At 49.9% G+C, this 24,351-nt stretch overlaps 8 protein-coding genes across 8 annotated transcripts; 3 read left to right on the top strand and 5 right to left on the bottom strand.

Moving 5' to 3' along the window:
* Positions 1-1,285: 1,285 nt before the first annotated feature.
* On the bottom strand, positions 1,286-3,950 carry N7481_008742 (putative C6 transcription factor (War1); the record flags this gene model as incomplete). Its single annotated transcript, XM_057267961.1, has 4 exons — positions 1,286-1,873; positions 1,931-2,466; positions 2,518-2,798; positions 2,851-3,950. The coding sequence occupies 4 exons, from the start codon at positions 3,948-3,950 to the stop codon at positions 1,286-1,288; spliced, it is 2,505 nt and encodes an 834-aa protein (XP_057118638.1).
* Positions 3,951-4,682: 732 nt separating this feature from the next.
* On the bottom strand, positions 4,683-6,833 carry N7481_008741 (phosphatidylinositol-3-phosphate-binding ubiquitin-protein ligase; the record flags this gene model as incomplete). The annotated part of the gene is made up of 2 exons (XM_057267960.1): positions 4,683-5,264; positions 5,334-6,833. 2 exons carry the CDS (start codon positions 6,831-6,833, stop codon positions 4,683-4,685), a joined length of 2,082 nt encoding a protein of 693 aa, XP_057118637.1.
* A 672-nt stretch (positions 6,834-7,505) lies between these two features.
* Positions 7,506-10,625, top strand: N7481_008740 (ankyrin repeat domain-containing protein; the record flags this gene model as incomplete). Its single annotated transcript, XM_057267959.1, has 6 exons — positions 7,506-7,784; positions 7,840-8,216; positions 8,727-9,018; positions 9,078-9,325; positions 9,441-10,549; positions 10,603-10,625. The coding sequence occupies 6 exons, from the start codon at positions 7,506-7,508 to the stop codon at positions 10,623-10,625; spliced, it is 2,328 nt and encodes a 775-aa protein (XP_057118636.1).
* A 531-nt stretch (positions 10,626-11,156) lies between these two features.
* On the bottom strand, positions 11,157-11,909 carry N7481_008739 (uncharacterized protein; the record flags this gene model as incomplete). Its single annotated transcript, XM_057267958.1, has 3 exons — positions 11,157-11,529; positions 11,592-11,725; positions 11,784-11,909. The coding sequence occupies 3 exons, from the start codon at positions 11,907-11,909 to the stop codon at positions 11,157-11,159; spliced, it is 633 nt and encodes a 210-aa protein (XP_057118635.1).
* Positions 11,910-13,140: 1,231 nt separating this feature from the next.
* On the top strand, positions 13,141-13,695 carry N7481_008738 (uncharacterized protein; the record flags this gene model as incomplete). The annotated part of the gene is made up of 1 exon (XM_057267957.1): positions 13,141-13,695. The coding sequence occupies one exon, from the start codon at positions 13,141-13,143 to the stop codon at positions 13,693-13,695; it is 555 nt and encodes a 184-aa protein (XP_057118634.1).
* A 320-nt stretch (positions 13,696-14,015) lies between these two features.
* N7481_008737 (ferric reductase family protein) lies at positions 14,016-16,643 on the bottom strand (the record flags this gene model as incomplete). Its single annotated transcript, XM_057267956.1, has 7 exons — positions 14,016-15,111; positions 15,166-15,287; positions 15,341-15,402; positions 15,458-15,687; positions 15,763-16,050; positions 16,123-16,163; positions 16,215-16,643. The coding sequence occupies 7 exons, from the start codon at positions 16,641-16,643 to the stop codon at positions 14,016-14,018; spliced, it is 2,268 nt and encodes a 755-aa protein (XP_057118633.1).
* A 2,180-nt stretch (positions 16,644-18,823) lies between these two features.
* On the bottom strand, positions 18,824-22,319 carry N7481_008736 (uncharacterized protein; the record flags this gene model as incomplete). The annotated part of the gene is made up of 2 exons (XM_057267955.1): positions 18,824-21,620; positions 21,697-22,319. The coding sequence occupies 2 exons, from the start codon at positions 22,317-22,319 to the stop codon at positions 18,824-18,826; spliced, it is 3,420 nt and encodes a 1,139-aa protein (XP_057118632.1).
* Positions 22,320-23,763: 1,444 nt separating this feature from the next.
* On the top strand, positions 23,764-24,136 carry N7481_008735 (uncharacterized protein; the record flags this gene model as incomplete). Its single annotated transcript, XM_057267954.1, has 2 exons — positions 23,764-24,017; positions 24,088-24,136. The coding sequence occupies 2 exons, from the start codon at positions 23,764-23,766 to the stop codon at positions 24,134-24,136; spliced, it is 303 nt and encodes a 100-aa protein (XP_057118631.1).
* Positions 24,137-24,351: the final 215 nt, after the last annotated feature.

The following is a 24,351-nucleotide window of genomic DNA, read 5'->3' as shown; positions in this document are numbered from 1 at the left end:
GTACATTCTCTTCATAATGAATTTTTCGGTATACAATCAAGATAATACACCAGGAATTGAAGCTCAACCACAGCCAGCATGGCACAGTCAAGTCATGCTTATGTGGCAAGCCAGTGACTTGAATGGAGCGTCTAACAAAGTTTCAACGCCCGCAACTTTAGACCCTACATCCGGGGGTCTGATGCCGTTCCCAGGGGAAGAATTGGACTCGTTGGATTTTCTTTCTATGCGGAGTCCAGTTTTCTATTCCAATTTGGCGACCCCCATTCACAATGACACACTGCAGAGCTTTCGCTATACCATGGGCGACGGAAGAACGGGCAGCGATTTGTTATCTACTCCTGAAATCGCTTCAGAGGTGGTCAAGTACGTGCCAAGTATACGATTTTGAATAGGGTACTGACAACCTTCTAATATAGTCCCGTTAGCAGTTCTATTGCTCTAGTATGCCCTTGGGTTGGTTGCCAACGACCTGGTCCATTCTCTAAAAAAGGATCCCTCAATCGCCACATCCAAACTCAGCACGAGGCCCCACGTTCCTTTCAATGCCCTCATCCCAATTGCGGCTTGGCTTTTAATCGCAAGGACAATTTAAGACAGCACTGTCGGTCGGTGCATCGGGATGTAATTTGAGGTGCAGCTTGGTTTTCCAAGGTTGGAGGTCGCCCTGGGCCGTTACAGACCGCAGCATAGCACGGTAGCGGTGCTCCATAGATACAATCGAACCAGTATTTCCTTATAAACTTACTACTATGACTCTCTGCAATCCTCTCAGTGAAGCTACTCTAGATGCACAAGTTACCTGAGCCTAACAAGTTACTGGTAGTAAGGCGATGGGCATGTGACCGAGTAAGATCCATAGTACCGACGGGAGTACTGGTACCTAGTACTGGTGCTGGTGGTATAATAATCTTCAATATACTGTCTCACATACTACTGGTAGTACTACACAGGTGGCGATTGGTGGATGTCCGGCGGCTATGGAGCACCGTAGCACGGGGTCGCGGTCTTGACAATCCGATGTTGTGGAGATAAAGGTTTATTCTCATCTTTCAAAACTTCTAGCTATCCCCGGGGAAAGTTAAATAAATTGCCAGTGGCTTATTTCTTTGTGTATATAAATACATCGAGTAGAGACTCATCCGTCATAACAGCGTAGAAGAAAAACAAAGCTACCTATAAACCAAAACACCAGAAATATACACGATATCCACAGATAGACATAGACTAGTATAGATATTAGAACCAACCTCACAGCTAGGCATGGATGGCACGCACGCACCACCTAAAACTGCAAAGCATTAAACCCCAAACTCTCAAACGAAACCGGAAAACTAAACAACCCCTCATCCATCATAGTCTCCAGTGCGAAGAAACCATCCGGACCAAAATTAGGATCCATGCCCATTTCATTACCGGGCATGCCCATCATAGGCGCCATGGGCATGGCACCGCCAGCACCACCACCGCCAGGGCCAGTGCCCATTGGCATTTCTGCGAATGTTGGGGTTTGTTGGTTGTTGTTGGTTGTTGTATAGGGTTGGGGGTATTGTGAGTAGAATGCCCGTGTTTGATCTGGCTCAGTGGTTGATCCTGGTGTCGTTGATGATATAGATGGGTTTTGGTTGTGGATGGATGGTGAGAAGGAGGTTGGTGGGGCCCAGGGGTGTTCCGGCTTGGGAAGATGGTTTAGTGGGTCTAGACGGCTAGTTGGGTTGGGCGATTGGGATGGTGGGAGACCGGGTGTTAAGGTTGAGGGTGTGTATGCTATTTGGTTTCGGCGTTCGGAGAATGGGTCTGCGGTGTCTTGCTTTGTTTGGCCGGAGGATGCTACTATGCTGAGAAGTTCGAGGGGGGTGGTGCTTCCTCGCATCTAGATATTTGTTAGTACTGGTTTGCTTCCTTCTTTTGGAAATCTCAGGACACGTACCGGTTGCTTCACTTCAGGGGTTTCTGAATTTGTTTCCGTGGCAAATATTTCTCTCAGCGCGGGGCCGTTGTCCTTCTGTCTGATAAACCAATTCCGTAACATGGTGATGATGTTTCCGAATTTGGCTGCCGCACGACCGCCGCCGAGCGAGGCGGCGTTTCGGTAGTGGTTCGTGATATGATCCAGGTAGTACTCCAACTTTAGACTCTCAATGTCGATCACTTGGCCAAGGCGACTGTCCGGCGCGGTGAGGAGACAATGTATCTTTATCAGGCTAACAAGGGGGTACGATGTTCGGGCCAGTGCTACTGTTGGTAGACATGTAAGTCTATCCGAGTCAACGCTCATGATAATGTCAAATGCGTGGTGAATCGAGCTGATGCAGGTGGTCAATGCATCGATGAGAGGAGCAATCGCGGATGTCGGGAGCTGATCACCCGAGGATGACTTTATGATACCATTGTTTTTGCAGTCGATGCCCATCGCGGTTTCATGGACAAATAGATTAAGCACATGATAAGTGTGCGCTAGGACGTCTAGGAGAGGTTAGTAAAAATGACATAACGATTAAATGCGGAGATACAAACCTGAATATATGTCGTCTGGAATATCTCTCCTCCATTGCGATAGCTGATTGGAGAATCCTCGGATAGTATATCGGACCTTACTATCGATGAAGGATGAAAGAGTTTCGGTATCATCGGAGAGTTGCGTACTAGCGTCTTCCATGATGAAAGCCAATTTCACCCACCAGATTGCCTGACGATCGGTAGGCAAAGCATCTGGATGAGTTTTAAGGGTCTCAACACATTCATCCATGTAGCTTGACCACCTCAGGAGCTGGGGTCGCCTTAAAGCAGTAGAAACCCTGTCGGGGTTAGCATTAGAGTAACGTATTTCAAATGCGGAGAACAACTTACTGCACCGACATGAAATAACATCCTAACCACGTCCTTCTTGCCTCTGGACCTTTCATATCTCCAGGCGGCTTTTTGATCAATTGCTCGCGAAGTTTCATGAAAGGTTTTGGTTCATTACTGACAGGACGATTCAGACCAAGATCCATACATAATATCACGGCAAGGTGAACCAATTGATAGAATTTCAACTCTTCCAGTTTATCTGGCGGAAGATACCAGATAGAGCAGACCATCAACGCTTGCACAAGCTCCAAGCATTTCTCACCCTTGACAACCACGCGATCGGCGATTGTTTGATAAGCGTCATTGAGGAGTGAGACCTGTACATCCTTTTTGAATGGACCGATCGCCGTAGCGATAATAGCCAGGAAGAGAGCAGGTTTATCACGACGCACATCACCCATGGTAGTCCCAGGCGGAATAATCACAAATGGCATCTCTGGTGCCATGCGGGTGACATAGCGCTGGAAAGCCGCATTGGCCGAATCGATGTCCACGATGCCCTTATCGATAACATCAGCAAACGCATTCGCATTCTCCTTTGGAGGCACAATGTCCCCAGCATACGGGCCACGCCAGTGCACCGAGTCCGAAGGTCTCGGAAGCTGTTGCGCGGAAGGACTATCCGAGCGAGCATACTGCGAAGCAAGAAACCCATCATGATTACGCTTAGTTCCTCCAACCGGAGCATGCGCATCATGCAAAGATGGCTGCGATTGCGATTGCGGCGAAGGACCCATAAATGGCTTATTATGGGAAGCCTGTAGGGTGGCCGTCAGGGCGTCGATTTTCCGCTCTAGCTCCGTCACACGACTATCGGTCTTTTTCTGGCGCTTCCTAGTCGGCGCTGTGGTGATACATGTGCGATGCGCTTTAGCGCAGCGCTTACACGAGCCATGTGGATGCGTTGGATCGGGGTCACAGCGGACTTTCAACTGGCGACAGGGCTCACAAGCGCGTGGTCGTTTGACGTCGTCGGGTTCGGCGGAGGTCTCGGCTATGTGTGACCTGTCGAGACCGGGCCGATCTCCCAATGGTGCACCATGACCGTGCGAGTCGGCTAAGTGGTGTGACGGGGGTTCGGGATAGTCGGAGGACATTGTTGTATGTTGAGGAGTCGGTAGTCGGTCGGGACGGCGAAAAAGATGCCGTAGTCCGCGAGGGATGAGATCGAGCGGTGCAGCAATGCGGAGATGGAGACCTCCCGGCGGGGGCCCAATGGTTCGGCCTGTGGAGCGCGCGTGGTGGGAAACGAAGTGGCTGCAGCTAATTCATTCGCTCTGCTAGAGGTGGAATGGCTTGTATGACAGCTGTCTTGTGTGGATTGCTTCCCGCGAGGATTCAAGATTGTTTTGCGACTTTTAGAGAAGAGCGGAGCACGGCGGACGCAAGCACCGATCACCGACGTGGAACTCGTTGGCTGTGGAGACTTGGCGCTGGCTTAGTAGGCAAGGGGCGTTCAAGTTATATAAGTAAGGTAGCTGTCAGAAATCGAAAAATAAGCCTGGACTGGACTGCGGTAACAGTTCAAAGCAACGAGGATGAAGTACGAAGAGAGTCAAAAGGAGCTCCGAAAAAGAGAAGTGAAATCGGTCAGCGCACGTGACCGGGCCAGACACAACAACCACAGCAATGAGTATAGTATACTACGAGTATTTACTCCGAGTATAGTATATATGAGGACGAGTAAAGCACTGATGGACAGTCATTGATCGCGATGAGGGGAATATACAAAATCACTGACACAGAAGAAACAAAACACCACTCAATCCAAACGCCAAAATTGCACATCACATCAGCCACCTCCAACAAGTCTAATTCTACCCTTTCTACTAGTATGACACCTTATGCACCGGGCACTCAGCCTTCCTCCCAAACCAATCCACAATACATTCCTTGTGGAATTTACAAAGACACTCCAACCGGGCTAGGACCTGCCCAACCTCATAATCCTCCATGCAGATCGTGCACTCAGCTACCGCACCATCGTCGCCAAGGCAGTCCTTCTCCGTCGCGGTGAATGCCAGCATGCGAGCGATGGGAGGAGACTGCAACGGAGCCTGCTGCGCCGGGCCCTCCGCGGGACCTTGACTGACGGGGGATTCACGGCTTGCCCCGTATCCATCGATGCATTGCCGGATATGCGCTTCACGGGCTTCGACGGGATGTTCGTCGTCTAGTGGTGGGAATCGATTGCCACAGATGGGACAGAGATCGCATTCTGAAACTGCCGAGGGACGCTGTGCTTGCTGTGGTGGATTGAATATCGGATATATCGAGCTGGTTCGTGAGGTTCGTTCTCCTGGCGGAGCTTGGAACGATCGCTGAACATCCTGGCGGAGTCCTCCCAGGGTCGAAGGACGATCATTCGCACCAACGGTGAGTCGGCCGTGTCGTGAACTGCGGCTCTCGGGCTAAAAATGTATTTTATTAGCTTGGAAGCCAGGAAGCGGGCAAGGAGAAGACGTGATTGAAGGACTTACCGTCCAGGTGCCTCCCATCGTGGATGACAAGGAATGGGTGGAGCGGTGACCATGTTGGCGTAGAGCCTCGTATCCCAGCGGATTGGGATTGGGATCTGGCACACAAGGATTACAAAGACGAACTTCTTCCCCGCCTCCCAGGGCAGGATTGAGGGCAGAGTTCGAGGTCGGGGCCTCATCGCCTGTCAGATCGACTACATTAGATGAGGAGGATGGCGAGGAGCCAGGAGGCGGAGTAGTTGTGGATTCCGGCGGCCGAACAATATACTGTCGGGGGATTGTAATCCGATGAGGCGAGCATGCAGCACAGACGACTCGGCCACACTTTCTGCAATGATGTTTCCGATGCCAGAAGCTGAAAATTGTCCCGCAAATTGGACAGCTTGATACCTCCGAGTCGGGTTGCCACCTCGGAAGACTAACATCTTGGAAAATCTCGTCGAGAGTCGTGTTTCGCTGCGTCTGCCCTGAGATAGGCAATGGACCTCTGTCGCGACGATTGCGACTAGGTCCCTCGGCGCCCTGCCACCTCGGCGTGCTCATACTCGAATATCGCTGGTGGGCACCTGGCCGCGATAGATTAGAAGACTCGCCTGGGTATCGATCGGAAAAGGACCTGTTGCGTGTGCTGGGGTCATAAAAATCCGAGCTTTGACGCCGTGGCGGCCCGGCAATATCGGAGTAATGGCGCGGTGATCCTCCTGAAAATCGTCTGGTAGAAGTAGGCGACATTCCGTACATCATATTTTCGAAGCCATCGACCAAATCTCGCGAAGGGTGGGGCATGAACATGGATGACGGTCTTCTTCGGGATACTGGCTCCCGGCTGCCTCCCTCGACCGCGCCATTATGAGACGGAGTCATATCAGGAAATCTGTAACCGCCATATGTTCCCGGCGCTTCTAGATTATCTCGGGATGACCTTCTCCCGAAAGCATGAGATCGACCCGGGGTATTACCAGACCAATTTGTTTGAGCCATATCGACATCGAAGATAGATGCAGCGGATGGAGGACCTCTTTGCGGTGCGGGGTATTCGTCGCCGATATAGCTAGATCTTTGTGATACCCTTCGAGACAAGGATGCCGGTGAACGGGGAACTCGCTCCACCCTGTTCAGCGCCGGAGGTGAAGAGCTAATATCTATTGCTGTATCGTATGTTGCTCCTGCCAGTTCGGGCCGATTTTGCGAACGATGTTCTGCTGGAGGGGCAGATCTATGGGGCAGGCTTCTGACAGAGGTTTCGCGGCCGGCCGCTTCACCGGGGTGTGTTTGAGTCCGAGTTTGTTCTGCGGGGGCATTATGTGTTGGGGGTGTGGACAAATCGGTAACATCAGGGTCGGAATCGGAATCGAGGACGATGGGGGCTGAGCTGGCTTCAATGGGGGCGTCACTCTCGCGACGGTCTGTCTGTTGGTCCCGCTCGTGAGGCAGATCGATATCCTCGCCAGGAGGGCTTGTCGCAGGATCCGGGGATGATGCGGTACTTGGGAGAGACATATTGAGCGCCAATCCAGGGAACTCGGGGGTTTATTAGATTCAAAAGTATGTTGAGAGGGCTGCGAGATCACTCTCGGCCGTAACCATGCAGTCCCTTCGTCATGAGATAGAGGTGGAAAAGGTAGAAGGGGTGCGGCACTGGATCTTTCGCCCGATATGGCTCGTTATGCGCGGTCCGGGGTGGCAATCACACGATGAGGCTCAAGGATGCAGATTGGAGTGGTCTCGTGATGCAGGAGTCAAGGGGCTGTCGTGGTAAAGGCGGTGTCTGTTGGGTATCTCGATCCAAGTTGTTATGCTGCGAGACCCCACCAGCTGCACTGGGTATCTGGATGTCGACAATCTTCGAAAGCGCAAAGGGGGCTGGTTTGTTTGTAAGTGCAGGCGGGCTGGGCTGATAAGGCGTGACCTTCCCAAATTGGGCCAGTCACGGTATCAGCCCCACTATTAGGGCGGTCAGGACGGGCAGAACAACACATGACGTCGCCACCTTCAAGTATAACAAAGTATAGAACAACAGCAACAGTCCATGGTATCTACTAGAGAGCCCTCCAAGATACACGAGAGCTGGCATCCCTTACACCACAATCACCGCATCTACCTCACGGTTCACGTAGCACTGCTTCCATTGAGGGACTCAGCGCAGGTCTACCAACAAGTAGTACCCAAACCATGAAGAGATCCTCGCGCAGCTCAACAGGAGACGAACAGCAAATCGCTACATATGGTGGCGATATATCACAAGACAGCGAGGAACTTGAACGGGCAAAATTCCTAGCGCTATGCATTAACACGGGTACCATACATAAGACACAAGCGGAGACCGATATGTCCAGCGTGAAGTCAGACGCAATCGCGTTCAGTATGCAGAAGGATCAGTATCTCAAGACGCGAGGAATACGCTCACGGTTCAATTTCTTAATTGAGCCCATCACTATTGAATTAATTCAAGTAAGTGATAGCTACAATGTGGAAGAGCTACTTTAATATTTTAACAGCTGCTTAGTTCACGCTTTGGAATCTGCAGGGTGGTTATATCTCTGTCTGCGACCGACTGAATTGCATTCCTCCGGACAACTGCCATAACTATGAGTTCTCTAGACCACCGATACGGCATCCGTCCATGCCCCCAGAAATCTTCATTCACTATCTGAATCACGACAAAGGGGATTTGAACCCCATTCGAAACGATTGGCTTCCTCGCCTGCCTAAGCGGAAGGACAAAAGAGTGATCGACTGCGGTGAGGCGTGCTTGGGATGGAGAATGCATATGATCGAAGGACCAAATCGCGAGGTGATCTTTTCGATTATGATGATTACAATACTCGCAAGCATTTTGACTGGAATCCTGTGGGCGACCCTTCGAAATGATGTCCAGGGGGGGTACTGGCCTAGGGGCCCGGATTGTGGCTCTCCCGCCTGCGATCTTGACTGCATTTCTAGCCAGGTCAGGAGGCATATGATGAGAATACCGTAACATATTCCCTGCAAAGAAGGCGGGTTGTGTTTGGGGTGGGGTTCCGTGCCGTTGTACTATTCCAAAGTTTATATTTTCCCAATCAGGCTAGTGCGAGTTTCAGTTTCAAAAATCCCCAGGTCTCATTTGAAATTCACAAACCATCCCCTGTCCAGAAGGTTCTTTGCAAGCCCAGCAAACAAGGATTACTGGCTCTCCCCCGATAGTTCGTTTCGATCCAATAACCATTTACAAAATTTGTTTGTGGATTTTCGGCACATCCTAAGGAGTCACCTAGCTCTGATTTTATACATGCGTCACTCCGCTAGAACTGTTCTTTACCTGATTGCCATCTGCCGGTTAGCTCAATCGGATACGGCAAGGTCAACTTCGATCATGGTGGACGGTGACCCCTGCAAACTCCAATGTTGCAACAGGAATCTCGATGGCACAGATAGCTTGTTACGCGCTGAAAGAGGGGTGTGCAGCCAACTGCCTATATCCCCTGCCGACAATTTCGTGACGACTACTTCCAATCTCCCTGTAACCCGCCCTCAGCAGTACTCCAATACAGAACTTCTCCTCCAGGCAGCCTTGGATGGAGATACTGAAGCAGTGCGGAGGTTGTTTACTGCCGGAGCCGACCTTGCGTCATACAGACACCAAGCTGAATATATGAAGGAAGAATCGAAAAAAATTCATATCCTTTACCCTCACACAGACTACAAAGTATCCAATATCCTATATCGAATATACTCTGTAAATTGCTAATACGTTTGATACTTCAGAGAGACGCGCTCGAGGGCACAACTGCACTCCACTTGGCAGCATACGGCGGCCACTTTGAAGTGGTAAAGCTCCTTATCCATGCTGGAGCGGATGTCTTTGCATTCGATTTCCCTGGCTTGACGGCTTTACATTGGGCTGCCTATAAAGGGCACCAAGACATAGTGGCTCTGCTACTCGAGAATGGAGCCAACCCATCAAGCCTTCCCTACCATTTGATGGACACACTCGGTGATCCAACAGCAAAAGGGTCTATGGGGCTGACGGCGATGCTGGATCGAACTAATGACGATGCTTCTTTGCTTTTTGGTAAAGTGCCGCCATTACATTGGGCGGTGGCTGGATGCCATGACAATATAGTACAGCAGCTTTTGGACTGGGGGGGCTGACCTTCATATGGAAGGCCTTGGAACACCTCATACTGCACTAGAAGCAGCAGCTGGTCGAGGTAATGGGGAGTCAATTAAATTGCTCAGGAATTCGGGCGCTCATGCTAGTCAAAGAGCCTTGAATCTGGCAGTCTCCTCTGCACATACGGAAGCTGCAAGAATTCTCCTGGACGCCGGGGTTACTGCTTCCCTACCGGACCCATCAGGATTGTTGCCACTGAATAGGGCAGCTTCCTTGGGCCATGAGACAATCGTACGTCTCCTCCTCGAAGCCAGAGCAGATATAAATTTGGTGGATGTCACTGGAGAATCAGCACTGCATCTGGCAGCTTCCGGAGGCCATAGCTCTGTTGTGCAGCTTCTTATCAATGCTGGAGCCAGTACAACTTCATTGGACGAAAGGGGGATGACACCATTACATCACGCGTCTCAAGGAGGGAATCTGAGAGCAGTCCAGCTCTTACTTGATCACAATAGTATATCGGAATCTCATCAGGATTTCAACCAGCTTACAGCATTGCACAGTGCCGCAAATTGCGGCAACGTCGAGGCATTTAGTGAACTTCTTGATGCCTTTGAGAACGCTGACGCACTGGCTACATCCGCACCAATGCCGATATTCCACTTGTCCTTTGGACAAGTAGTGGAAAGAAAACAAATTGTTCACACTGGTCCACTTCTTCATCACGCTGCATATGGTGGAAGTCAGCAAATCCTCTCAATACTTCTGGAAAGGGAGGTAGACATCACAGCCATAGATGATCATGGAATGACCGCCCTTCACTGGGCTGTCCAAGGTGGTAGAACAGCCACAGCTGCAGCAACAATACAGCAACTACTTGACGCTGGAGTCGACTTGTTTGCACGTGACAACTGTGGAAGAACTGCACTTAACTGGGCATCCTTTCCACCCCGGTTTGATGAACTTCTTCGTCGGGAAGAAGGTTCTGCTATCGCTCCTGTAATTACACCGACTCACATGAGTAGCTTGACATCACTTCATGTAGCTGCCCGAAATGGACAACAAATTGAGATAGGTGATTTGATTTCCGAGGGAATCGATCCTTCCCTCCCTGATGGCACTGGTATGACCGCACTCCATTGGGCAGCGCGAAGTGGACATGTAACAGTGTTACAGCAACTCCTCGCGGCGGGAGCTGATGTATTTGCGTTGGACAAATGCGGCAGGTCAGCAATTCAATGGGCAATCGAGGAAAGGGAGAATCAAGCGGTGGTATTGCTGGCAAAAGAGCAACTGGATGCTTGTCAAACACCAGATGTTTCTTGCCCAGCCGAGCTTATATCTCTCCTCAGACGTTTTGTTGACGAATCAGTCTTGTACCACAGCTGAGGACTGTTGTCAAATACTATAATGACCGCGCATGCCCAGATGATGTCCGGGTGGATTACTCCACTCTATTACTGCATTACAATTGATAACACGGATATGCTATAAAAGCACCAGTGGACCCCAGAGCTATCTCAAATCTTTCTAGGTTAAAAACTGTTTAAGTCGTCAAGAAAGCCGAGCAGGGAGTGACTTAGTATACGCTGTTTGTTCTGGAACTAAAGCAGAGCGTAGCTAAAAGGCTGAAACCAATTGCTAACACTACATCTAAATATGATTGAGAACATTTCTGGGTACGGGCTGTGAAAGAGAGCGTAAGTGTCTGATGAGTCTGTCTTGACATTCTACTGTAGAAGTGCTAGGCCAGCCATTGCTACACCCAAAATCAGACCAGAATTATCTTTCACAAATGCCTCGTTTGCACCCCCGGTCTTCGTTGCGCTCACTACAACGCTAGTCCCCGTGGCAGTCTCGCTATGAGAAGCTGCTGCTGTTGTAGACGCAACCCCCTCGGTCTTCTGAGAAGCGGCAGTCGTTGTAGCGGCCGTGTTAAAACCCAGATCAACGGAAGCGCCTGGCAGAGTGACAGTCGACGTAACAGTATCCATGCCTGTGACAAAAGAGCCGCTCTGGACACCCACGCTAGGAGCAGCCAGTAGAGTAACACAAACTGCCGATGCTCGATCGTCGATATAAGTACATCCGACTGAAGAAGTACTGTCGAGGGATTAGCTACGTCTCAATAAATAATTGTCGCTGGTTGAAATATCCCGGCTTACAATGTTTCTGAGGGTTCGGTGTATGATAGTCCGACAGATGATGGGGCAGTGACAACGGTGACGCCAGTAGCAGGCAGCGAGCAAAGAGTGGCCTCGCTATTACACTTTACATTGTATGTGGTATGGGTTTTATCCTGTGGCATTTTAATGTTAGATATCAATTCTTTATGATAGAAAGGTTTTGCCACATACGCCTGTAACGGTGGAAACGGAGTAGTCACTCAAGATAAGAAACTGGGCCAAGAATGGCGAGCCAGCAGTAGTTTGAGCATAAGCGGCGGAGACTCCGCTCAAGGCAAGAAGAGCGCGAGCGAACATTTTTTCAAGTATGACTTTGGTGATAGTGTTGGCAAATGCGGAGTATTCCGTGGACCGAAACGGAAATCTCTGTTCGATTTTTATTCTGAAGACCCAGGGGCAATGTACTCATTTTGTAATAAAACGCCAATGCGATCGGATCTATTTTTCGGTTCCAAGCCGAATTGGTCTTCGGAGTTGTGGTAGCTTGGACCCTCGCTTCCAGGGGCTTCGTCGCTGGTTGGGCCCTCGGCAAAATTGGCGCTCTTTCAAGCTTCGCTAGTTTAAGCCGCTTACTATATTGGGGCAAGTGGGAGCTACCCATACCTGTCATGTGTAGAAAGAAAAGGCAATAGTCGTGTCTTAATCACGCATGGCACCTAAGACAGTCCGGCGAATGTCCCGACTAAACCTTTATGGTGCAAAAATACTTTGCAATCTGGCTTATTACGCGCTTTCGTCCCGTATTTTTTCATTATTCATCTTCAAACTCCATTTACCTTTACTTCCCTCTTTCCGTCCTACCGCTATACTATCCCGGGAGACTGGAGGAATTTTCCGCTCGACTTTTCGCATAGCACTTGACCTCAGCTGCTGCGCGTAACTATTCGTCACGGATACCTGACCCAAACCGCCACCCTGGACACACTGAAAAGGATCTTCTCTATCTTGGAATTTGTGGAGCAATATAAATCACTTCAGGATAGAATATTATCATCCAGGTCACAAAACACCTGTTCCTTTATTTTGATCAAGATAAGCTGCATGGCTACTCCAAGTCGGTGCCCAGAATATTTTCATCCGCAAGGTATAGGGTTGACCCATTCGACTAGGTGATCCAAATGTCGGATCGGTTTCAACTCAATTCCTAGATCTACCCTTCGAACTCCGATGTCAAATAATCAACGAATCAATCAGCGGAAATCTCCTCAAGTCATCATCGCAAAGTGGCGGTTTCAGGACTGGGGATGAAATAGAGCCGCACGATTTCACCATAAATGCCGCGGGTCTCAAATGCCACTTCCTCAAGTCCTTCAACCTTCTTTCTGTCAATCGACAGGTGAGACATGAATCAATGGCAATAATGTTCCAGAAATCCTCGGTATGCATTCATGTTGAGATCCCCAGATATGGGGGACTGAGTAAAGTAAATATGTCAGTACCTGGAGTTCTCAACACTTTGAATGCGTATCCTCTATTATGTGAGATGACACGGAAAGTTACGGTTGTATTTCGTCCCGAACCCGCCATAATGAGTGGTCCTTTGGTTCAAGTGGATGAAGACGTGGTTCCCCTTATAAGACAGCATCTAGGGGTTTCGGTGTTGGTAGGAGTGTTTCTGGTGATATTTGCCCCCATCTATGCTCTGGTCAAGGTGGCTGGCTGGGCTCATAGAGCAACCCCATTCCAAGGGAGGCATGCGTATCTTCAGGCTCTCGTCGGTACTCTGAAATATGAGTTCAAAAGCCGCAAGTCTCTCAATGTCATTGTTTATCTGGACGATTTGTATTTGCAAGATCTCAAGGCTATTATAGGCTTGTTTGAAGCTACATCTTGCTCCATCATGTTTGAAGAACGATGGCTGCAGTGGCATTATCCTGCTGTGCGATCGCGTGTGGTGGGAAAGTATGAAGCGGACTATAAAATATTCGTCGAGCACGCTGCTGAAGAAGCTGGGAACAACGTTCTTTTGGCTATTTCGCCAAGTTTAGAGGAGTTCGAAGTGGATGAGACCGACGATGGCGATACGCGAGGTAATAAAATTATTGGGAAAAGACGGCGGGTCTGGCTTGGGGAGGATCTATAATTCGCGATTGACGGATATTGCCCTCGCTTTTAGAAGGTGACGATAGAACTGAAGATAATGGAGAAACCGGACCCATCAATGATCCTACATGTCCTACTATGAGAAGGGTCTTAGACTCGTGCAGTATGGTGTACTAGTATTTTTAACAGCTTTGATGGCGAGAGCATCCATCGCTTCCTCCTGATACCATCATCGAGGTCAATAACCATCTTCTGCCCAGATGTTTTGGCTTTCGACACGATTTTCCGCTCGTACGTTTATATTTCGAATATTCCCTTCTATCAGTCTATAAAATCAGATCCGTCTTGGCTCACGGACGTTCACCAGCCGAATGGAGCCAAGTGGAAGTCAACTGCTACTTGCGCATCATTCGAAGACTCGACAAAGGAGAGGCGTATGTCATGGGCCATTGTAGCTGGACCACAGCCGACAAGTGCGAGTTGCTTCTCCCCAGATAAGCGGAGAGCTTCGATTTGGCTTCTAATGACATCGTTGATCATCGGCCTTCCCTGCACGAAAGTTGTTTTTAGGGTTCCCCTGCCCGCATTGGTAGGAACCTCTTCAGAGGGTACTTTCTCGGTCGCGATGTTGGAATTAGATGAAGACGACGGCGAGACGACGGTATCCATGTTCTTTGTACTCTCGTTGGGCCCGGCACGAAGTTCTGGTAACGACATCTCATCGTCCGAATCCATCTTGGAAGGTATTGTGAGATACACATCCAGCGATAGCTCGATATCTGTTGATGCAAAGACGGCTTCCCAAGTCACCATGTAGCGCTCATAGACAAATTGGTAAAAGGTGGGGTTCTTTACAGCCCAGACTATCTTGACCCTCTTGATCCTCTGGTCAGTATGCTTGCCACTCTGCACCAAATCAACCAGGTCTTGCATGAATGATGTTGCAACCGTGATACCGGCGCCCCCAATGACGAAAAGAGCAGTTTCGGAATGCCACGGGCAGAAATGAGAGCCATACGGACCCTCGACGGAGATGCAGGATTTCCTCGCAGTTGATGAAGCGTCAATCTCTGATTTTTCATGATTGAGTAGTTGGCTCCGGAGCCTGGAAGTAAATCCGCTTTGGACACTAATGAGGAAGATGAGCTCGGTATATGATTCGTCTGTCGTTTTTACCGTGTTCCAACCGCTCAAAGTAAATGGGTGATTTTCCCAAAACTTGAGAGAGCGCCAGCCGTAAACATAATAGTAGCTTCCAGGACGGGGAGAGGCAATCCGTCGTACTCTGGTCCTCAACTGGATAACATCTGCGTCGCGGTTGTATTCCGCAGAGGAGTAGGATGCAAATTTGTTCCAGGTCAAAAGTCGGACTATTCTTACCAATCTGTCAAATGACCAAATAGCAATACAAGGCCAGATGAAATTGACGTAGTCGGGACCGTCAACGGGTAGATGACTAAATATATATCGTTAGTTATGCATTGGAGATGCGATATTGAAAAATACTCACTACCACAGTCCAACAAGACAAGCAACAGCAAAGCTTTGATGAACGATCAAAAACAGATCGTAGACTGATTTTCTAATTGGTGCACTTGCGAGAAGAGTGGTCAAAATTATCGAGCAAGCAGCCTGTTCGAGGGCATTAGTCAATATCTCAAAAGGTGCCAGGGAGCCTTTCTTACAACAACACCCATATACCAGTCGACGTCCTTCCAAAGTGGAAGGAAATATTCCGTTCCAAGCTCTGAATTTTGACAAAAATCAGCCTGATTCACCTCCTCACAGGAATCTCAATCCACCTTTGTATTGATAAATGCAAACTGCCATTCCATGCAAAAATATCTCGATGGCACACGCTCTGCCTATCCAACGGTGGAAGGTGTTGAACGTGGCGAAGTCCCACCGTGTTACCCATAAGAGCAAGTTGTTTCGCGTCGCGAACAGCCACATAACTGGCAGATTGTTGATCACCAAAGCACCCGCTCTATCTCCGATGTACCGCCATAGCTGTGTGGATTTCTTGGTGAAACTGATGAATCGAGGCAATCAGTGAATATCCTTTCAATAAGATTAGTCTTCCGCAGTCGGTGAATGATGGTCTTACTAAAGGTTTTCCGAGAATGCATGATAGTCGACACACATTAGGACTATACTGATAATGAAGTATATCGAAATGATGATGGCTTGTAGTCTCGGAGTGGAAGGCATGCTGAAAATTCGATTTTTCTTCCTGGTTATCAAGATCGGTGGCACGGCCAAGTATCGGCCGATGAAACCCTGACATCTCGCTACTTTTTTCGACCGAAGGATAGATGAGTCCATCAAATATCGAATAAAGTTATGCATAGTACCGAAGAGGACGATAAGTCCCCAGAAGCCGACTATCGCGTAGCTGCCGATTCCCAGAAGTTAGAGAATGCAGGGGAAAATCGAGAGAGTGTACGTTTGGAGTTTGATTATTTACCCATAATTGTGTCGCTTCGTTCTTTGATTCTCCCAGTCAAACTAAGTACCAATTAGTATTAACTCAGATGAAATGGAGATCATGTCACTTACGATAGTCTGATACCCAATCTGAAAGAGACCTTGATCAACCGAGACAGGGGTACTAAACTCAGCACCCAGTTGAGTGTCCTCATAGGTGAGAGTAGGCCAAGATTTCACCTCTGCTTCTGTGACATTATCGATGATAGACCACGGGAGAAGTTCCATCCCTCCATCCTCCTCGCAAACCTGATTGAGGCCATTCCATCCGTCCAAAAGTCCGTTGTCCGAGCAGTATTCTCGCATGCAATTGAATGTTGACTTCACTTGAAGGACATTCCCGCACAAAGACCCATAATAGTCTTCTAGAGCACTGATTCCTGAAAAGCCGATATTGGAAACTGTGGTTTGACATCCAGTTGCACATACAGTGTTCAGGTTAGTTTTGACCGCCGCAGCTGTGGCCTGCCATAGGCAAAAGGCGAGGAAAAATGAACTCATCGCAGGACCTTGAATCCTGAATCCGCCGTGAAACAGAAGATGGACAAGGTGACAACCGCTTTCAGGACAGGAAAAGTGCTCAGTGGCACGATGATCAATGGTTGATTACATACATATTATTAATTCCGAAGTTTTTCTACAGGATATCGACAAAGGAGCAACTTAATTCCACCGCGTTTGTCTAGCCAGGAACCCCGAAGTATAAGCCAAGATCTAGAAAGCCCAAACCTGGCTAGGATCGGCAGATTCCCATGTCTCACCAGCCCATTCGGGACGTTGAAAAAGAGAGTTTTCCTATCAGATCGGAAGGTGTGAGAGGCATCGGGGGATTTACTTTCGGATATGGAGTAGGGACCAGTTGCATAGCCTCAATATGGTGGGCCAGAGGACCAGAAGCACGGTGAATGGAGTTTAGGCAGATCTTTATGCTTTCGTATTTGTTTGAAGATCCCCCCCCCCATATGCTGGGTTCGTAATTTAACTCAAGAGACAGCCTAGTTGGCCGACTTATCAGATTAGATGGGATCTGATAAACGTGGAAGATTAACGAGTTGACAGACGCACTTAGTGCTCATTGCTTGAGTTTGATGACAGGGCAGTCAGTATTTATCAGGATCCGACTATTGCACGCGCCAATTCTAGCTACGCCGCTTGGCACCTTGGCTTTCTGCAGCTGTTGGGAATATTCGGAGTACAATAACCCCATTAGGACCTATCGAGAATCGTCAGTGCTGGTATTCGTTTTTCCACCAACCGGCCGAGTAAAATGCACGGATCTGGACCCTATTAAGGGTTCTTTCCGAAGAATAATAACAAAGTTTGGGGATTCCAGGATTGTGTGAAATGAGAATGCTTCCCTTGGCTAATCTGATCAGAAACTCGAGTTTAATTGGCCTCCCATGCCGCCAAGTTTATTTAGATCCACTCGTTCTCGTATCCCTGGCGAGAACGAAAAACCTCTCTGGGTGCAATAATGTCGCAGGAATGGCAAACCAGAACTAATTTTAAGAAGCTCTAATAAGTGAAGCATACCAAGAAATAACTTTTCTGGCGCTCAGTCCGTGGGCATATTGGCCCATATATAAGTAAAAAACTGCATTTTGGATCATGACATTACCGACCCCCGTCATTGAGCCCCACTACGTAGGGCGCGGATTTCTGCTAACATTTTAATTTCTCATTTGTCCACCTGGGCGTTATGAAGACCCTTGGTCAAATTATGCATTGATTAATCTTACGGACTATGACAGTAGTGAGCATAAGTCTCGTCTGGCTCTGCTAAAATTGTACTACCACCAGTAACTAAGGTAATGATGAACAACTTCAATTGATCGCTACTAAAACATCCCTCGATTAACCATAAATTCAAAGCAGGTATACCGTATTCTCTTCTGAGTAATTGGCAGTGGGGTCTATTTTCCCTCCGCTCGTACGGAGGAACATTCCAAGGTTGGCACTTGCAATGGTGGAGATCATCAGTAAGTGATTCCAGTGATGCCTGTGCCAAATGATGACCAAGGATTATGCAGATGATAGTTAGGTCAGGATTACAAGTAAAAGGTTACTGGCCGATAACTACTAGTAGCTGCCAGTTGCTATTACCTACACATCAGCAAACCTAAAAGCAGCATGAATCCAGGGCCAAACAGCAAGAGATAATAATATTCCAACTACTATATCCAAGGTAGTACAAGTAGAATTTGAATGCGTAGATCAAGGAAACCAAACACTGTCAATCCAGGGTAAACACAGGCTATGCTAGGACTAGTAAAAGAAGACTTGAAAGGAAAGGAGAAGATATAGAAGAGAGCAGGAGGTGGGGGAGAATTAATGTCCAGTGCATTGTTTTTTTTGCACGAGGGTGAATTGAATTAAACCAAGCCAGGTCAGATCAGGTCGGGATGCAAGCGAGGCGCGAGCATTGGAAGCAAACACATCCCAACAAGTCAAAGGCAGAGACAAAGCAAAAAGCTAAAGCACAGCAAAACGCCCGCGACAATTTTTGAAGATCGCCTGATGAGCATCGATAGTAAGGAAATTCGTGGTGCTTCGGATCCAAGAGGTAGCATACAAGAAGTTTTGTTTAGATGGATGGTGGTTTGGGAATTGTTAGGGTGTGAGGGATGGAGGAAGCGGATGGAAGGTAGTATAAGGTGTTGATGTGATGGATGTACATTTGGTTATGTAGTATGGGTATTTTCAGGGTGCAGCTGTTCGATCACTAGTTCTGCTTGACTCCCCGTGAAAGAAGTTTCTTCGGGACTGGTTTCGTGTATATTGTCCCTCGTGCGGTATTGTGCGACATAGCCCATGCTAGATGGTCGGTCTCGTCGGGATCCCTCCCGGCCGGTTCGGTGGCTTGATGCGTTGGATTTGGAGGTTGAGGCAATGGAGTCACCGCGTTCTCGGGATGGCGAGCTGCTTCCACTAAAAGGCAGACGTGCAGTGCCCGGAGATTCCGCCTGGAGATGACCAGAGTCTGGAGCGCTCCGAGAGGGCGAAGTGGCTTCTGCCACCGCGGGAAGGTCTGGCGTAGTGGGGCGGTCGCCATGCTCCGAGGCGGCTGCTTGAGTGCGGCGAGATCCCACTCGGCTGGGAAGTTCTATGCTGCCGACGGAATTAACCTGGGGGAGAACTGGGGCGCGCGCATCGCTTCGCTTCGGGGTATTATCGCCTTCAGAATCTCGATATGGAGCCTCATCGCCCACAGACACATTGCGGGAGTGTCCGCCAGGGGTCTCGCCGGCCGCCTGGTCCTCGGGATCATCTTGATATGGCGCTTCGTTGTAGCCCTCGGCGGGGAATAGACCAGGTGGAGGGGCGCGAGCGCTTCGCACGACCTCAAAGCCCTTGCCCTTGTCTTTCGTTTTGCCCTGGAATAAACCGCGGAAGAACCCTGTTGCGGAGGAGACTGGACCAGTGGGGTCAGCAGGACCTGTCTTCAACTTCCGAGTGCCCATGTGTGAGAGTGGCGGACCACGGACGCGATAGTAAAAGTCAACTTCACGGACCGCATAGTCTTTTGGTTGTTGAGGATCTTCAATCTCCATATCGTCTTTGGGTGCAGGGAGATATGCAGGCACTGGTGTATTCCGGCCAGACATGGGGAAGCCCTCCCCAATTTCATCGTCAGCGTCACCCGAACGGCTGTGCTTCAAGTTTGGTTTTAAGAACGTTCGAGAGCTCCTCTTAGACCGGTCGCCAGTTCCAGGCTGGGTAGACCTTCGCACTGCACCAGGCCTTGGGGGTCGGTAGTATGGATCACGTGGGTGAGCACCCATGAAGGTACTGCTGCTTGGTGAGATACCACCTCCTCCAGTGTACGCGGTCGGCGAATGAGCATATATACCGCCGCTAGGGGCACGGCTATGTGAACCACCACCTTGCGAGCTTGCATACTCAAGAATGCCACTAGCACGTCCTTCGCTAGCGGTGGCACGGTTCAGTAGCAGAGCGGAGCTGCCTGAGAGACTGCGAGGACGAGAACCTTCCCATTGAGAAGACATCCGTCCATCGACGTTAGCCAGCATCGCAGCCTCGGAGCCCATACTCTGTCGCGAGAGACCTTGGCGAGCCTCACGCCTTGATAGCTGACGCATGCCAAAGACTTTGGACAGACCTCCACGGGTGGAACCGCCGGCACCGGCCATTCTTGCCGAGACCTCAATCAAGGTCTGCAGGGCATTGAGAAAGAATCCAAACATCAGAACCAGAGCATGGAATACGAGAATCACGTAGCCGATCCAGCCCCGCGCGGCGGAGGAAATCGTTAGAGAAGGCACAAAAACAACGCTGAGGATGATTGTGAGGAACCGAACGAAAGAGAAGACGCATTGGTAAAGGTTCATGTGTGTCGGGGACGCGTATGGCCGGAAAGCGATGATCGTCAGCACGGAGACCACTTCGCAGATGGCCAGCAATACGACCTGGGCAATTCCCGACGGCTGCAGGGCTCCAATGGCAACACCACGGGCGAAATTGAGGAAGATCGGAACCATGGCGAACGCAGCAGCATCGTCGCAGTATGTGTTATATAACGGTCCATATAGAAGAACGGTGGGAAGGTCGTCGAAAAGATGAGATTTCGGGCGCGTGGAGACAATGACTCGAACCATCCATATGGAGAAGCAGAGAAGAATGACGATCACCAGTGCCGCCAGGGCCACGCTATATGCAGGGGAGCCACTCGCGGTGACCAGCTGGAAGAAGGATAGAGAGATAATGGGAAGGAGGAAATAGTTAAAAACAATGCGGATCACGTTGCCAACGGTGAAGGGCATGTTTTTGGCCCGCAGGTCCTGCTCGGTGGTGTGGGCTAGTTCACGATGCAGCCAGCGCAATGCAAAGCCCAACTGGATCAGCAGCGTGATACACCCCAGGATCACAAGGAGCCAGATCATCATGCCAGGCCACATATCTTGAGTGCTGCCCATGCCCACTAATTGGTTCATCCGATCGAGTCCGTATGTCGCGTTAATCGCAAAAACACCATCTTGGATCGGGTTGTTGCCACCTCCGTTGACGAAGCTCTGGTTAAACATGAGGGCCGACCACGAACCCTGGCTCACGGCCGGTTGGAAGAATCCAGGGTATTCCAGGGAGAGTGATCCCGTCAAGACGACGAACTGCAGATACTGCAAGCAATCCGCGAAGCCGGGGGTGACTAGGCGGAGGATATCTTCATCGCGGCCATAATTACTCGTCCACCGAAAGACATCGGTCGTACCCCAGGGTGTATACATGGACGCTAGCAGAGTAGCTACTCCCACCAGGACCAGAATCACCAAGGGGACGTATGCAAGGGCATTTTTGAGCGGCGCGCCGAAATCTGGGGTGATCGGCACGGTGATGCAGGCTAGCTCGGAAACAGCGGCATCGCCGAGAAGGATTGTGAACTTGGGAGTGATGGTCGAGAAGCGATAGGTAGAACCCATATCATGCTGGACGGAGAAGGATCGCAGCGTTCGCAAGTCGCTCCTAAGTAGAGTTGTTGAGTCAGAACCAAATCATCACACCACAAACATCACCAACATCACCAACAAAATAGGCTTACCTGTTGGCATCGAAAGCCGGCGCCAGCGGGCATTCACCCTGGTTCACGGTGGAGCAAAATGGGGTTCCATTATGCCAGGGCATATAACTCAGGACGTCAAATTCTGTCAACAAGGTGGTGTACTTGTTGGTCGTTTCCCCCAGATTCCAAATCTTGCCGTATGTCGACGAGGAATTCGTCCACTCGGGGTCACTTGGAGAATAATTGTAGGTCGAACCATCGGTCGTTCCGGAGACATTGCCGTAAATTGTAACATTCAGTGGGTGGAGGGGATCGGAGAGATTGAATGTCGCGGAGACGTCGAGGGGTATGAATTGGAGCTGCAGGGGGTCCGATTCCAAGATGGATTTTTCCAGACAGTTATCAAAGTTGATGAGGGCAGCAGTGGTGGGTGAAATGCAAGCGAATAGACACAGCAGGGCGATCCACCACAAAGAGCGAGCATAAGCTGTTTGGATGGATGGCCCAGGCTCCAGCGAAAGGCGCCGCCGTCGCGGCCGTTGTCGTTTGGACGTATCTCGCAGACTCCCATGGGGTAATATGGTGGTTGTCTTGATATCCGCAGTTTCCCTGGGCAGTCGGCCCACGCGCGTCAAGTCGCGACACATCTCTGGGTCGGGCATCCGGGATGACCTCCTAAGGGGGGGGGTCAACCCCCGGTGTTGGAGATCGAATCCACGTTGTGTTGGCAATCGGAAGGGTCGCGGGCTGGCGAGTGGGCTTACGCACACCCAGCAAAGGGATATGAAAGCTCGAATGATACGGTTCCGAGAGGAGGGAGGGGGGGTTAGGCAGGCGGAACAAGACGAGGAACCAGGTCGTTCGGAGATGGAGGGAGGGGAGGAGTGGAACGCGAACGCAGAGTACGTAAGTCTGCAGGTTCAGTTCAGATCAGGCTGGGACGGGAGGATCCGGGGGGCAGAGACTAGAGAAGCCCCAGTGGATGGTGGTGGTGGTAGAGGTGATGGAAGGAAGAAAGAGAAAGTAAGAGAATGAAGTGATGTTGTTGGCTGCTGCGTTGCTGCGCCTTGTTGGGTCTGGTAGGTCAGGTAGGTCTGGCCAGGGAAAGAGCCAAGCCGGGGACCGCAGGGCAGGTGCGATAGTGCGATAGTGCGATACTGAGTAGCCCAGTCGCACCTTCCCTTCCCTTCCAATGTTTGTTTTGGGTTGCGCCTGCCTTCCACGCACTCTGATCGCTCTTGCCTTGACTAATTGATTACTTTATAACGTCTACCTCTCCTCTACTTCTACTTCTACTTCTAGTTCTACTTTACTTCTACTTTACTTCTACTTCTTCCATGTCACCTCTCCCATACCCAGCTATATTCAAATGTTTCACTCCATCCACCCACCCACGCCATGCTTGTCTCACTTCACTCGCTGATCCGCCTTGAAAATTAAAAGGCAATCTCATCCTCATGCCCACCACCGTCTCCTTCGTCATACTCTCGTGTCGATCAGGAGTTCCATTGCACGATCGTCCACTCAATTCCGTATAGTCTATAGCTCGACACCTCTGTCCGGCCTGATCGTCTCAATGGGCCTCCTTCTTACTGCAATCGTCTCCGCCTATCCATTTCCGCCTACTCGTACCCACGAGTTCAAGCAAGCTCAACCTGGCACGATGTCTCAGTGGCTGTGGAATTGTGGCTGATATTTTTCAGCCAGGTGGACCACTCACCACCTGTTGGCTGTGGATGTGATGTGGGTGTGGATTGTCCCTTTGCCCTAATTCCCAGTTCCCAGTTCCCAATTCTCAATTTCCATTCGGATATGCAGATACGCCACACCGACTGCTGTGCATGGGATGCCTGAACTGGCGAGCCTCGCGTCAATACAGCCAGCCACTCACCTGCTATACGAGGATGCTTGTATGTTCGAGTACGAGTATGTACTCTGGGTCTACTATGACCCTGCATTTTTTTCCCCAATCATGCGGCCAGATAGCTTGCATATAGGAGAGCCATTATTCTCACAATGCTCCAGCCAAGAATCCACACGGTCCATCTGAATCCTTCACCGATGGAGTATTCAATCCCTAATCTCCCCGGCTGCTCAGCTGGGAACATGGCCCATGCACATAGCCCAATCTCCTCTGTCCTTATCCCCATCACATCCATCCTACTCATTCTCATCCCGAATAATCCCCCTACCACTCATTTCTCCCCCAGCTTCACTATTCAAGCTACCACTCGTGAGGAGATCCGCAGAACTCGCACTTATATCACCACCGCGTCGACGCCCGCTCTTTATGGGTGCGACTCCACAGACCGACACCTTGAGCTGCAAAGCAACGGTGCAGCCGCTCAGCATCCAGACCAGTGTATCTCTTCTTTCTACCCCACTCCCTACATCCAGCTCCCTTTCCCTTTCCTTTGCATATTTACTCAGACAGTTCTGTGCCATTGCAGTTGTGGATATCTTCTCGCGCTATCACTGATCTGCAGAACGTTTCCATTTCCGTACCGCGCACATCTTGTCCCTTTTCTTGTTTCCTACACCTCCTTGGTCGGTTTTCAAGCATTCTCCCTTCGATACTCCCTTCGGTACTCCCGTCGATACTCGAAGCTCGACTTCCCTGGTCGGCGTGCATGAATCTTATCGCTCGACAATACATCACAGCGCGATTCCCCCTACCATGGTATATTCCTGCGA

The sequence above is a fragment of the Penicillium waksmanii genome (genome assembly GCF_028829765.1).
Source record: "Penicillium waksmanii strain IBT 27052 chromosome Unknown utg000008l:1.0-5622682.0:1.0-5626561.0, whole genome shotgun sequence".
Classification (NCBI taxonomy): Eukaryota; Fungi; Ascomycota; class Eurotiomycetes; order Eurotiales; family Aspergillaceae; genus Penicillium; species Penicillium waksmanii.
Note: the sequence above shows the minus strand (reverse complement) of the source record. Positions and strands in the feature narration are given on the sequence as shown.